At 51.9% G+C, this 15362-nt stretch overlaps 1 protein-coding gene across 1 annotated transcript in view; it reads left to right on the top strand.

The window, feature by feature from the left end:
• The window catches only part of NOVA2 (NOVA alternative splicing regulator 2), a 28635-nt gene extending 19133 nt beyond the window's left edge, over nucleotides 1–9502 (top strand). Inside the window, exon 4 of the mRNA XM_004381595.2 lies at nucleotides 8096–9502. Within this exon, the coding sequence (XP_004381652.1) occupies nucleotides 8096–9181 (1086 nt within the window). The 3' untranslated portion in view covers nucleotides 9182–9502. The remainder of the gene's footprint in view (nucleotides 1–8095) is intronic.
• Nucleotides 9503–15362: the final 5860 nt, after the last annotated feature.

The following is a 15362-nucleotide window of genomic DNA, read 5'->3' as shown; positions in this document are numbered from 1 at the left end:
AGTCAACCCTAATAGAAAAGACTCCAGGCCTCTTGGAGTTGGCTTGATTCAGAAGGGGAGTGAAGGTCTGGGAAAATTTGGCCGAGCCCCCACTTATCCCTCTTTCCTGAGATTCTCTAGACTCTCATCTTCCCTCCACCGCATCCCATTGTCTCTCTGAGCAACCTGCCTCCCACTTCCTGTTCTCACCGGAAGTGACCTCAGTGACAGCCCAGCCACAACCAGAAGAGTTTGGAAATGGTCTCTCATGCTCCCTCCTCCCTCCCATTAGTTAATTACTGTAAGAGGGTAGTCACCATTTTGGAGAAAGGGCCGTTAGCGGGTCCGGGGGCGGGTCCTTCTCCCACACAGCCCTCTCTAGGAAGGCTGAGGGCAGCGCCTTTCCGTTGCCTCAGTTACCAGGAAGCGGTGGCGTAGGGGCGTGGCAGGGAAGGGACCAATCGCTTCCCGGGCCTCTCCAGTTGCCATGACGACGGTGCGCGCGGGGCAGGTGGGCTCACAGCAAGGCCCCTGGCAGTTCGGTCCTGACCGGTGGGAGATGAAGAGGGAGGGAAACGCGGGGCTGGCTGCGCGCGCTCCCGGTTTTCTCTCTCCTTCCCGCTGCCACACACATGCGCACTCGTCGCCAAGGGGCGAGAAGTCCCGGGCCGGTGGGCAGGCTATTTGCAAGTGTTCCTAACGTCAGCCGAGAGGCAAAGACAGGAGAGACGGTCTCGGTAAAAGGGATCTGGAATTCTGGGATCCTGTCTTTGCCCCGAAGTGGAGAAGACCACGGGTCTGAATTCCCCCAAGCTCGTGGCGAAATGGTGGGCGGAGAGCCCTGGAGGAGTACTCCGAAAAAGATTGCGGGTTTAGGGAGTGGAGCGCAGCTGCTGTCCTCGGTGCTGAAGCGGCTCTGTTCGGTCTTCACGCCCCTCCGGGCCTCTCCTGAACTCCTTCCTACCAGCTTACTCACAGTTTACAGGGAGTACAGGGCATCGCCTCTTCTGCCTTGACCATGGCCACAAGGGCTCTGGGTTCATCATCAAGAATTTGTGAATGTTTCAGGGAAAATGGGGTCAGCACCATCTGTGCCTGAGCCTCCCACTCCCACCCCAAATCCACAGGAACTCTGAGATAGTCGGGCAGAAAGATTATAGAACCAGGCTTTATCCTCTGCCTTTTACTCCACACGTTCCAAAGAATGAGAAAGATAATGGTTGAAAGCTAAGGCTCTGGAGCCCGAGGTTGAGTTGAGTCCTACTTACTCGCTACCTATGTGACCTTGAACAAGTGACTTGATTTCTCATTACCTCATTTTTTTCATCTGTTAAGTGGGATTCATTGTGATACCTACTTAAGGGTGGTGGTTAGTGTTCACTGATGCTTGAAAAGCGCTTAGCAGGTGTGTCTAGTGCATAGAAAGTTCTCCAAAAAATGTTAGCTGTTGTTATTATTGGATTTTGGGGTCAGGAGACAGATCTACTCCCGTTTATGCTTTGGATTCACTGTGTTATTCTGGGCCCCCTTCCCTTCTCTACACCTCAGTTTCCCTTTCTGTACAGTGTGTCCGCTGGACCAAACTAAGGAATATAAATTGGAATGCCTGGAGAATCCAGGAAGGGAACATAAAGGATTGAGGACCAAGGCCCTCTAGAGAGCGTTTGCCATCCCTTAAGGGGGCAGCTGCCACTCAGCTGCAGCTGATTCTTGCCTTTTGGGAACATGGACATAGTGTGACCACATCTTCCAAATTTTTCAAAATATACCAGAAATCTTTTAAATAAATGGATTTTAAAAACTTGGATCAATTTTCAAAACACTATGTGGACCAATGAAAGCATGGCTGTGGCCTAGTTGTGGCCAGAGGGTCACGGGTTTGCCACCTCGGGGATAGACTAGTAGTTCTCAGCCCTGGCTGGCATCTGAGTCATCTAGGTAGCTTAAAATGCAGATTCCTGGATTCCAGCCCAGAACCACTGAATAAGAATTTCTGAGGATAAAGCCTGGGAATCTGAGCATGTACTCCGTCCTAGGAGCAGATCCTGCCTCTACTACTCACTGCTTTGTGTCCTTGAGCAAGTTACTTAACGTCTCTGTACCTCCATTTCCCAGTTTATAAAATGTGATAATAGTACCTACCTCATAGAATTATTGTGAAGATTAAACAAGTTAATATATTATAGTGTTTAGAAAAGTGCCTGGCAAATGACAAGCACCGTGTTGGAGGTTGTTGTTACGTCCAGCTGCGGCTGCTGCTATTGTTATTGTTATGTGAACATCTCCACAGGCTTGCGGATCACTGGTGCAGATCGTCTCTGAGGCCTTTCTGGCTCTAAAATTGCTATGATTCTATGACTCTGTGATTCCAAGATTCTAGGCCTATGTTGGAGTCTCTGGGTGGTGCAAATGGTTAAACACTTGACTACTAGCCGAAAGGTTGGTGGTTCAAACCCCACCCCCCTGGAGGCGCCTTGGAAGACGGGCCTGGTGATCTGCTTCCAAGAGGTCACAGCCTTGAAAACCCTATGGAGCAGTTCTACTCTGCACACCTGGGGTTGCCATGAGTTGGAGCCAACTCTACGGCAAGTAACGACAACAACAGGCATAGATTATTCTAAGATTGTACTCTTCTCACATGCCTGGGACTCCAGGAATCTATAGGTCTGCACCTGCAGTTCTCCCTAAGATGCTGTGGTTCTACAATTTGGAGTCTGTTAATAAGGCATCTGCCATTTCCTGAGGGCTTACCATGTGCCGGAGCCCTGGTGGTGCAGTGGTTAAGAGCTCAGCTGCTAACGAAAAGGTTGGCAGTCCCAATCCACCAGCTGCTCCTTGGAAACCATACAGGGCAGTTCTACTCTGTCCTGTAGGGTTACTATGAGTAGGAATTGACTTAACGGCAACCGGTAGGGTAGGTACCATGTACCAAGCACTGGGCAGTCATTTTACTCATTGAACATTCCCAATAATTGTATGAGGTAGGTGTGATTAGAAGGGAAAGTGTGTGGTTCGGTGGTAGTGTTCTCACCTTCCATACAGGAGACGCACGTTTGATTCCCGGCAATGCACCCCATGCGCAGCCACCACCCGTCTGACAGTGAAAGCTTGTATGTTGCTGTGATGCTGAACAGGTTTTAGCAGAGCTTCCAGACTAAGACAGATGAGGAAGAAAGGCCTGGTGATCTAGTTGTGAAAATCAGGCAGTGAAAACCCTATGGATCACAATGGTCTGATCCTATTGTGCATGGGGCCAGTTCAACAGCAGCTAACAGCAAGGTGTGATTATACCAATGCTGGAGATAAGGAGAGACTGAGGCACAGAGAGGTGAAGACATTTGCCCAAAATTACGTAGTTATTAAATAGCAGACTAGAATTTAGACCCTGCTCTGTTGAAAAAACAGCCAACAACAATCCTGCTGCTAGCTGTGGTTTTGTCGTGAGAACTAACACTGACTGACCGATTACCATGGGGCAGGCTGCCAGTATCTCAGTGAATCCTCCCCCAAAACCATATGGATCATGAATGATATGCCCATTTTACAGATGTGGAAAAAGAGGCTCAGAAGCGTGAAATGACTGCCTTAGGCCGCTCAGCTAGGAAGTGGCAGTGGTGAGATTTTTTTTTTTTTTTTATCTTTTTCTTTCCCCCACATGATCAGCCAGTTGTCCCCAGACCTTCTCTGGGATAATCCATCCTTCCCCACTGCTCTGCAGTGCCACGTCACATACTAAATATCTCTTGACCCTTAGGTCTGCTTTTGTACATGCTTTTCTATCCCCTTGTCAGGCTGTTCTGTATTTTCTGGTGATTTTTAAAAAAATAACAACTTTATTGAGACATAATTCACCTACTATAAAGTTCGCCATTTTAAAGTGTATAATTCAGTGGCTTTTTAGTATATTCACAAAGCTGTGCATCCGTCACCACTATCTAATTCTAGAACATTCTCACCACCCCCAAAAATAAACCCCATACCCATTGGTAGCCACACCTCATTCCCCCTGTCCCCTCAGCCCCTGGCAACCTTTAATCTGCCTTTGGTCTCTATAAAAACCTGTTGCCTTCGAGTCAATTCCGACTCACAGCGACTCTAGGGCAGTAGAACTGCCCCATAGGGTTTCCAAAGAGCGGCTGGTGGATTTGAACTGCCGACTTTTTGATTAGCAGCCAAGCTCTTAACCACTGTGCCGCCAGGGGTCCTTGGTCTCTCTAGATCTGCCTATTCTGGACATTCCATATAAATGGAATCATATGATATGTGGCCTCTTGCGTCTCGTGTGTTTCACTTGGCACAATGTCTTCCAGGTCCGTTCATACTGTAGCAGGTATTGTGTATTCATTTCCTCTATGGCCAAATCATCCATTATTTGGATCTACCACCTTATGGTTGGTTATCCACTCATCAGTTGATGGACATTTGGGTTATTTCCACATTTGGGCTATTGTGAATAGTGCTGCTATGAACATTCATGTACAAAGTTTTGCGTGGACATTTGTTTTCGGTTCTTTTGAGCGTATACCTAAGAGTGGAACTGTGGGGTGATATGGTAATAGGGTTGTTGTGGGTCAGAATCGACTTGACGGCAACGAGTTTGGTGGGGTTTTTTTGTTGTTGTTGTTTATGGTAACTCTATGGGGTAGGTTTCCCCTGTCATATACGGTCACTATGAGTTGGAATCGACTCGACGGCACACGATAACAACAACACGTTAACTCTACATTTAACTTTTTGAGGAACTGACAAACTGTTGTCCAAAGTGCCTATACCACAGACGTGGGTGTTAAATCCAGGTCTGCCCATGATAGTAACCATGACAAGAACCATTTACTGAGTATCTACTATGGACACGCATTAATTGCACACTCACTTGGCACCCTATGCTTGGTCATCAGCAAACGAAGGAATGAATGATGACATGTGCACAGGGGCCAAGCAAAAACATGACTGAGCAGAGGCAACCAGATGGAACTCACCTGGTAGTGGTAGGGACTGTGAGTCACCTGAAGAGCAGCTATACTCAGTTCTAGCTAACTGTGGCCGTGCTTGAGTCTCAAGCTCATTATTGCCTGCATGAGCTCAATTAAAATTCAACTAAACCCATTGCCGGCGAGTCAATTCTGACTCATAGCGACCCTATAGGACAGAGTAGAACTGCCACATAGGGTTTCCAAGGAGCAGCTGGTGGATTTGAACTGCCGACCTTTTGGTTGGCAGCCGAGCTCTTAACCTCTGCGCCACCAGTTGGGCCTCATAATAACCCTATGGAGGAAGTGTCATTATACCCATTTTACAGATGAGAAAACTGAGTCCCAAAGAGGCTAACTCCCTTGCCTAGCTTCAGTGGTACAGCCAGGATTTGAACGTGATCCAGTGATGCCAGAGTCTAAGGCAGCTTGTCTGGGATTTGTAGGCACAGATTGCAAACTGGTGGCCTGACTAGCACATTGGATTGTTTACACTACGCAGTAGTTCTTAGAAATGTGGAAGAGATTGCCAACATTTAAAAACTGGGATGCTTTACATTTTACAAAACAGAATTCCCAGTTAATCTGGAAAATCAGAACAGACCATACTGAGCTGAGACTGGCTATCCAAATGTACAGCGCCCACACACACATACACACACACACACACACCACCACCACCACCACACCACCCAAGTGGGTTACACCTAGCTGTTCCACACAATCCCATTCCTGCTTGGTCCTGTGGGTATGTCATCATTCCTTCTTTCCTCCATCCATTCATTCACCAAGCCTTTGCTGAGCCCCTACTGTGTGCCGAACACTGCTCCAGACACTGAGGACCCAGTGGTAAACAAAACAGACAAACATCCCTATCCTCGTGGATCCTAAATTCGTTTGAGGGGAAACAGGAGATAAACAAGTAAATAGGTAAAATATATAGGATGTTAGAGAGTGAAAGGAAGTGTTGGGGCATGTGTATTTTTCTCTAACTTCTTATTTTGAAAATGTTTAAAAAATAGTACGATGCACTGCCTATACACCGCACTGAGATTCACCAGTTATTAATATTTGCTCTATCTCTACACACACACGCACGCACACGGGGGCATTTTTGCTGATCCATTCGAAAATAAGTTGTAGACCTCATGACTCTTCACCCCTAAACACTTTAGCATTTATCTGCTAAGAACAAGGTCAGTCTCCTACATCATCATATTAGTATCACACTGTCGGGGGCAGCGGTGGCTCGGTGGTAGAATCCTCACCTTCCATGCGGGAGACCCAGGTTTGATTCCCGGCCAATGCACCTCAGCACAGCCACCACCCATCTGTCAGTGGAGGCTTGTGTGTTGCTATGATGCTGAACAGATTTCAGTGGAACTTCCAGACTCAGACAGACTAGGAAGAAAGGCCTGGCGATCTACTTCCAAAAACCAGCCAATAAAAACCCTGTGGATCACAACGATCCAATCCGCAACCGATCATGAGGATGGCGCAGGACCGGGCAGTGTTTCGTTCCGTTGTGTGTGGGGTGGTCATGAGTTAGTTAATGGCAGCTAACAACAACGAAATGTATCATGGAGTTCGTTTCTGGGCTCCGAGATTTACAAACAGGTGTTTCACCAGATAAAGGTCCTGTGAGACTTTCAAAAGTCCTGCAGGACCTGGAACGGTTTTTCATTGTGAGGGTCCGACTCTCAAACTGTGGAGTGCAGACATCCGTGGCCCTGCCCACTGAATGCCCACATCTGCCCCTAGTTCTGTGGCAATCAGAACCACGCCCACAAATTTCCCAGATGCCCCTGGGTCTGCTTAGGGATGAAGAAGAGAGGCGGATGTGAGTGTAGAATCCACAGGTCGGAGGGGATGTGGGAAGGACTGAGAAGGAGGAATTGATGTGTAGAAACGCTCTTCGTGATGTTGGTTTTGAAATCTCTGCACTGGAATCAAGGTTGATCAGATTTGCTGCTGCTTGGCCACCTGGATGGTTGAAGGAGGGGCTTCTCTGTGACTGAGAAGTGGGGGGGCATCATATTTAAGCAGCCCAATGCTTGAGACCATCCTTGAGAGGTCATCTAACCCTCTGCCTTCTCAGACCTAAGGTTTTTTATTATCTCCGTTTTACAGATAAGACAACAAAGGGGTTAAGTGAAAAGACCATGTCACAGGATGGGAAGCCCACGGACCATGAGCCCAAGAGATTGGATTGCAGCTCTATCTGAGTGGCTCTAGGGCAAGTCCTTTCACCCCTTAGGGCTCAAGTTGCTCATCTGTAAAGTGAGAAGAATGATGCCTTCTTCTGGGGCTGGGAGTCAAAGCATATAACAATGTAGAACGCAAGCTAAGAGCAGGATTCTGGAAGCCCGCACTGGGTCAGACATTAAGCCTTTAGGAGCTGGGTGAATGGGAGGTACCAGGGGCTTCGGGAGCAAGGAACAAGGTGACCAAGAGGCTACCAATAGAAAAAAAAAAAAACCTGTTGCTGTCGAGTCAATTCCAACTCATAGTGACCCTAAAGGACAGAGTACAAGTACCGCATGAGGTTTCCAAGGAGCGGCTGGTGGATTCGAACTGCTAACCTTTTTGAATAGCAACTGAGCTCTTAACCACTGTGCCAAGTACTGGCTATTCATTTATTAGCCAACATGGAAGTATTTAATTATTTTAACAACTGGTAGGGCCACAGTATGAGGCATTGGTGGTTCAGTGGAAGAATTCTCACCTTCCGTGTGGGAGACCCGGGTTCGACTCCCAGCCAATGCACCTCATACACAGCCACCACTCGTCTCAGTGGAGGCTTGCATGTTGCTATGATGCTGAGCAGGCTTCAGCGGAGCTTCCAGACTAAGGACAGGTTAAGAAGAAAGACCTGGTGATCCGCTTCCAAAATCAGCCAGTGAAAACCCTATGATCACAACGATCTGATTCCATTGTGCATGGGGTTGCCATGAGCTGGGGGCCAACTCAGTGGCAGCTAACAGCAGCAGAGTCATATCGGTGCCTACACAGGACAAACTAGGCCTAATTTTGGACAGTGGAGAGAGCAGGGGTGTGAAATGTCTTGGGGCAACAAACCCTGGACTAATGTTAATTCAGTCTCCAATGATCGCCCTAAAAAGATTTCCCTCTCGCTCCCCACGCAGGCCAAGCTGATCGTCCCCAACAGCACAGCCGGCCTGATCATCGGCAAAGGGGGCGCAACGGTGAAAGCTGTGATGGAACAGTCGGGTGCCTGGGTGCAGCTGTCCCAGAAGCCGGAGGGCATCAACCTGCAGGAGCGCGTGGTGACCGTCAGCGGTGAGCCCGAGCAGGTGCACAAGGCTGTCAGCGCCATAGTGCAGAAGGTCCAGGAAGACCCCCAGAGCAGCAGCTGCCTCAACATCAGCTACGCCAACGTGGCCGGCCCCGTGGCCAACTCCAACCCCACCGGCTCGCCGTATGCCAGCCCCGCCGATGTGCTGCCTGCTGCAGCCGCCGCCTCCGCCGCCGCCGCCGCCTCTGGCCTGCTGGGCCCCGCTGGGCTGGCTGGCGTGGGAGCCTTTCCCGCCGCCCTGCCCGCCTTCTCAGGCACCGATCTGCTGGCCATCAGCACGGCGCTTAACACGCTGGCCAGCTACGGCTACAACACCAACTCCCTCGGCCTGGGCCTCAACTCGGCCGCAGCCTCTGGCGTCCTGGCTGCTGTGGCCGCCGGCGCCACCCCTGCCGCTGCCGCCGCCGCCAACCTCCTCGCATCCTACGCAGGAGAGGCAGGGGCTGGGCCGGCCGGAGGGGCCGCCCCGCCGCCGGCCCCGCCGCCCGGAGCCCTGGGGTCCTTCGCCTTGGCCGCAGCCGCCAATGGCTACCTCGGCGCTGGGGCGGGCGGCGGGGCGGGTGGGGGAGGCGGCCCGCTGGTGGCTGCTGCGGCTGCTGCGGCGGGGGCTGGGGGCTTCCTGACGGCAGAGAAGTTGGCAGCTGAGAGCACCAAGGAGCTGGTGGAGATTGCGGTGCCCGAGAACCTGGTGGGGGCCATCCTGGGCAAGGGGGGCAAGACGTTGGTGGAGTACCAGGAGCTCACAGGCGCCCGCATCCAGATATCCAAGAAGGGCGAGTTCCTGCCGGGCACGCGGAACCGCCGGGTCACCATCACTGGCAGCCCCGCGGCCACGCAAGCCGCCCAATACCTCATCAGCCAGCGGGTCACCTATGAGCAGGGGGTGAGGGCCTCAAACCCCCAGAAAGTGGGATGAGGCCTGTGGTGCGTGCTCCCACCCCTCTCCCTGTCCCTCCTCTTCCTCCTCCTCCTCCTCCAACTCCCGACCTCAGCTTGGTGTAGTCCTGCTCCTCATGGGACGGGGTCGGGGTAGGCCTGACTGCACCCCCCCCCTTCTGGTAGTCATAGGCAGGATTGAGTACTGGCTGGGGACAGGGCCCAGAAGCCCCCTCCTCAGCCTTGAACTGACCCCTCCTTCCTCCCTCCCTGTGCTTGACTGGGCCTGACCCTCCTCTCCCAGGGCCCAGGTCTGTGTGATATCTGTATATATTGCATTTTGTTGATTTTAATAGAAAACAAAGCGTTATTTTCTCTTTCTTTCCCTCCTTTTTTTTTTTTTTCCTTGGTGAGGATTTTTTTCTTTCTTTTTTTTTTTTTCCTTTTTACGTTTGTTCCCATATGGGAGGAGGGGAGGGAGCCTCTGGGTCACCTGGAATGAGGGGCCTCCCCAAAACACAACACCCCACCTCTCCCGCCTTCAGTTTCAGATGCGAGGGAAGTGATGGGAGAAGAGGTAGTGGAGAAGTCTGAGCTGAAGTGGGACCTTTGGAGTAGGAACCCCATAGTTCCCAGGTTGTCTCAGCTACTCTCTCTCCCCCCACCAGAGTTGCCCCCTCTAGGTGGGAATTTTCACTCTTCTGTTGTCAGGTTGTATTGGAGGCGGGTGGCTGCTGGCAATGAGGCCAGCTGTAGGATTGGACCAGTCCCATGGGCAAGACTGTTGGAAGAGGCTAGAGCAACTTCCTGTGGCATCTACCGTGGCTTTTCTTAGAGTAATGGGAATGAAGCTCCCTGTTGTGATGTCACTGGTCAAGTACTTTCTGGAGTGCTTCTGGCACTCCTTATGATATCACAGGAAGCAGTTCACCAAAGGTCACTTCCAGTAATGGCAACAGGGAGAGGTATTTCCTATGATGTTTTAATGAGCCCTTTCCCAAAGGTCATTTCAGTGATATCATGGGGGCATGTACTCCCTGTGATGTCCTGAGGTGTCACTTCCTATGATGTCTTGAGGTCACTTCCTGTGATGTCATTGGGATGAAGCACCCACTTCCTGTATTGGGTCATGGCCAGTCACTGACCCTTTCTCCACCCCCACCCTACTTTGGTAGGATGGTGGCCTGGGAGGTCTTCCCAGGAGGAGAATAGGGGTGACTTGGATTCAATCTGGAGGACTCTAAGAAAAAAGACCCAGTACAGTTAGGGTCATCTCCATTCAAACACACCAAGTCTGTGAACTCACCTGGGCAGGGAGGGTGGAAGATGGAGCTAGTGAAAACTGCTGTTAAAGACCCTGCATTCCCACCCCCACCTTTTGTATGCATGCTTGTGTCTGCGTGGCTTTGTTTCATTGAGTCTGGTGAGCCAAATGTGTGGTGGCTCTGTCAGGCCAGCGTGGCTTGGTTGTAGGGTTCAGTTGAGCCTTGGTAGGGTCCTTTGGGCCAAAGGTTAGATTGGCCTGATGGCTTCTGGCAAGCTGGCATACTCTGGTGGAATCTGATGGACCAGAATGTTTTGGTGTGGCTTGCCATGGGCTCTGAGGAGCTTGAAAGTTTCAGTGGAGCCTGACAGGCCAGGCAGCCCTGCAAGTTAGTTTGGGAGTGTCTCCTTGAGCACTGTGGCTGTGGTCTGCTCTAAGGACCTGTTGGCAGGCTGAGATTTTAAGGCCTGACAACTCTATGGACTTAGGATAGCTGAGACCCACCTCCACCCCCATATATGTCCCCCTACCCCTTGGAGACCACCTCCACTTTCTCCAACCCAAAGCAGGGCCTCTAGTGCCCTAGTTCCATCATCAGCATTTCTGGGGGAGGGGCATCCCACGCCCACCCTCTCCCCCATTTGTCCCCCTCCTAGGTCTTCCAGACCCTTCTCTTCTTCACGGCTTTGGGGGCCAGGCCTCCTCATCCCTCTCTTTCAGAAAGGGAGCGAAGAAAAGCCACAGAGACAATTCCTACCCCTAAAGCCGGGGAGACCCCTGCCCCTCACTAGAGGGCTACCCCCAAATCAAAATGTGAAAATCCCTAGAAAGCAATAGCCCTCGAGGTACCTTGCACTGAATTCCCCAGCCCAGCCTTTCCACCCAATGGGAGGCTATAGCTTGGGCACTAAGGTGACTTTTTCCGTGCTCTCTTCATCTCCAGGGTGGGGGGCCAGGCCCCATTTCCTCCTCTCCCATCCCCCACCTCCCATCACCTCCCACCCCTAATCTCCAAACTAAACCCAGATGGAGATTTGAGTGCCAAAACAATTCTTGATGTAACTTTGTACATATCTTCTACAGTTGGGGGCTCTTGGGGTTGGAGGTGGGGTGGCTCCATGGGCCATGGCTCCCCTCCGCCTCTCAAAAGACCTTACAGTATTTCACAGTATCTCCACGCACGCGTGGGTATTGCGGTATCTAGCTAGTATATCCCCCCTACAATCCCCTAGGCCTCCACGAGGAGGGGAAGGAGCCAGGGAGAGGTAAATTAAGGTTTGGGCGTGGGGAGGTAGGATCTGAAAGAGCTCTTTTGCATATCATTTGCATCTCATTTGCATCCTCAGCTGCCCTAGGTTTGGCAGATGCTTTCTGTAGACCCATTCAGGGAGTCCGGGTCCCAGTCAGCGCGGGATCCAGTACTCCTCTCACTCACACAGCTACATCTCTGGAGGCTGGGCCTCCTGTAAAGTGTTCCCTTGGGGTGTCTCTGTGACAGCCTCCTCCTTATTCACATTTCTCGGGGACCCCCTACCCCCGCCAGCCAGGGCTTTCGGAAAGGTAGTTTCCTAGCTCAGTGAGCTAACTCACTCACCAAAATGGGGAAAGATGTGTGGCTCCCCACTCATGTTGGTGAGTGGGGAGTCACACACCTTTCCCCATTTTAACCTGGGAACTCACTCCACTGTCTTCCCCATCCCTTGAAAGTCCCTTCTGCAATCTGACCTCAATCTTTTGTGCTGCAGTTTGTCCAGAGGGGACACAGATGTGGGTTCAGGGATGGGGATTATTGAAAATCCCATCACCTCTTCCACCCCCCATTAGCCATCAGATCTCAGAGAATCTGATGGCCTCCCTGCACCCTGCTCTTTGGCACCCAGTAGGTGCTTAATAAGTGTTTGCTGCATTGAATTGTCTCCCTGTTCCTTCCCATTTGCCCTCCTTCTCCCCACTTCCTCCCCCAGCATCTCCCTCTCTCTTTCTTTCTCTGGCTCCCTATGACTTTCTGTTTTACCTCCCCGTGTCTCCCATTGTTGTCTGTCCTGTCTCTATCTTTGTCTGTCTGTCTTCCCCCTCTCCTCAACTCTCTCAACTCTCTCTCCCGTTACCCCATTGATTAAAAAAAAAAAAGTGCCAAACTTCCTTGGAACTGAGCCGCTCTGGGGGGGAGAGGACCTCGGATAGAGGGGAGGGAATGGGCTCCTAAGAGGCATTGAAAAAGTCTGTGAACACTTAGCTAAACTGGGTCCCCCTTCTCACCCCTCCCACCCCGAGTTTTTCTTAGAATCTTTGTAAGAAAAAAAAATGACAGAAAAAAACTCTCCTCTTCAGCTAACCCCCCTACCCTTTTGGATACCCCAAATTCCACCAGCTGGGGAGAACCCCATTTGCCTCCTTTGGGCAAATCTGTAGAAATTGGGGAGGGGGAGATATGCTCAACCCCTACTCTGTGGCCCTAGGGTCAGTGCCAGCTGGACGTGAGAGAAGGATCTCAAAGCACTTATGAGAAGAAGGGGTTCAATGTGCCAAATTCACCTCCTTCATCCCCTGTCTCAGGGGGCTCTGAGCCAACCTGCCCCAGCCACCTTCTTCTGCCCTGTCCCTTCCATCTCTACAGGGGCAAAGAGGCTTCACTGCAATAATTAGTAGGGGGCGGGGGATCAGAAGGTGACGATTGTGCCATCTTTATCTGCCCTGACGCCTGCCCTGGACTTACAGGTGGGAATCATGGGTATCCCAAATGGCGCTTGGTAAGAGTCGACTTATAGACGGTTGGGAACTTATACTTGGAACAATACGGTACCACTTTTCTCTGAGTGGTATTTCTTTTCCCTTCTTAACCCCAAATCCCTCAGTATCCCCTTGTTTTGTTTCTCCTGCCTGTTCCTTCTCTTTATTTTGTTTCGGCATGGTGGCCAACTGTTTGGAAAGTGAGAGAAGTCCTGCTGCACTGATTTCTGCTGTTTCAAAGACCAGAATTAGAGGTTGTGGTAGACTGAGCGGTCATTTGGGCGTCCAGGCTGCCGATTGGGCGCATGTGCTATCGCGACAGCTCGGCAGGCCGCGCACCTGCTGCGTGCAGGTCCTGAATCCGAGGCCGGCTGTCGCGAAAGCCTGAACTGGATATCGCGATGAGGAGAACGAGATCGCGATGCTCGCTTGGTGGGTCGGGCCCAGCGGTCCAGGGACACTGGTTTTACGCAGTGGTGAAGTCGCGACACCCAGCCTTGCCATCGCGATCCCTCTCCACTGCAGTCAGCTGTCTCGACGCCTGTGTGGAGGGGGCTTCTGTCCATGGCGCCGCTGCTGTTGGGTGTTGTCGCCAGTCGCGATAGGGAGTGCTGGTGGCTGGGAGGGAGACGGGAAAGTCGGGGGGGGGGAGGGTGATGTAGGCTGCTGGTTTTTAACCCCTTCTCAGCCAGTCCAGGACACTCTTGTCTCCCAGAGATAATTGGGGGAGGGACCACCTAACCCCCTCCCCCACCTCCTTCTTCCCCACCCCACCCCACCCCCCCAAAACCACCAACCTTTCATCTTCTAAGTGACTCCATCACCACCGGCCACCGGGACCTTCGGCCTCATTGCTCCAGCCCGCCCCACTCGACCGTCAGACTCGCTCATCGAACTCTTTTTGATTAACCCTTTCTGTGTTCATCCCACGGAAAACTGTGTGTCCGGCAAGGGGGGGAAGGGGGAGGGGAGGGGCAGTAGCTACCTTTCCTCCATCTCCTCCCACCGCCCATGCCTCCCCACCCGCACCGCATCCCATGCCCCACCCCTCACCCCTAGGGTCAGCCCCCCCCCCAATCTGGGGGATGGAGATCCTCTATAATCTATGCTGTTTGGCTTTATCTCTTTAAAAGGCGGGGCCAGGGGCGTGGCCTCCCCCAAGTGGTGAGGTCACTCCGGCCACCACTCTTCCCTGCGGGGGGGGGGACCCCCTCGCTCCCCACCCCTTCATTGTAAATAGTCACTTTTTTACTGGGTTTGAGCCAGGGGACGTGGGGAGTCATTTTTTTTTCTTTGTGTTGGCATCTCCGGCCACTGGAGGCATGGCCCACATCCTGGTTTGATTTGGGAGGATCCCAAGGTGGGTCCCCTCACCTGCCCCCCGATGCTAAGGATTTCAAGATATCTGTATTAGCATAGATCCCCTGGCGGCGAGGCGGCGAAAAGTTTAGTCTGGTGGGATGACTCAGTTTTCCCCATCTATGAAATGGATTCGTTCTCCAAGTTCCCTGAGGAGCCCCAGTTAGACAATGGTGGAGTCAGAGTAGGTAGCATCTCTCTTCTCCCTTTCTCTGTTCCAGACAAGGCAGAGTAGGAGAAGAATGAGGGGAGGCAGGGAGGGCATTTAGATAACCAATTGTTAAGTCCTTGTTAGGACCTTAAGTTAGCCTCCTGCCAGTCCTGTTTTCTCTCCTGGTTAAAATGGAACGGACTAGAGGACCTTGAAAGATCCTGGCAGTACAGTGGTTGAGCGCTCAGCTGCTAACCAAAAGGTCGGCAGTTCAACCCCACCAGCCGATCCACAGGAGAAAGATGTGGCAGTCTGCTTCCATAAAGATTACAGCCTTGGAAACCCTACCGGGCAGTTCTACTCTATCCTGTAGGGTCGATATGAGTCAGAATCAACTCTACAGCAACAGGTTTGGGTTTTTTTGGTCAGAGGACCTCAAAGGTCCCTTGGGTCTCCTCCATCCTTAGGTTAAGAAGGCCCAAGCCCCAGGCTGCGCCCCCCACCCCTACCCCGCCTGCTGCCCCAGCCCCACATTTCCATTTCCTGGGCTGACTACCCACCAAGTGGCCATGCCTCCAGGGCCTCCATTCAACCTCCTCTAACTGATTCCTTCCATCCTCTGCGACCAGGGACGCCGCCCCACCACCTACAGAAGCTCCTGGCTGGGGCCCACTGCCTTCTCCTCCCTCCCTCCCCACATTGCCATGCCTGGGCCAC

Source organism: Trichechus manatus, unplaced genomic scaffold, assembly GCF_000243295.1.
Source record: "Trichechus manatus latirostris isolate Lorelei unplaced genomic scaffold, TriManLat1.0 scaffold00087, whole genome shotgun sequence".
NCBI lineage: Eukaryota > Metazoa > Chordata > Mammalia > Sirenia > Trichechidae > Trichechus > Trichechus manatus.
This window is presented reverse-complemented; position numbering and strand designations above follow the sequence as displayed.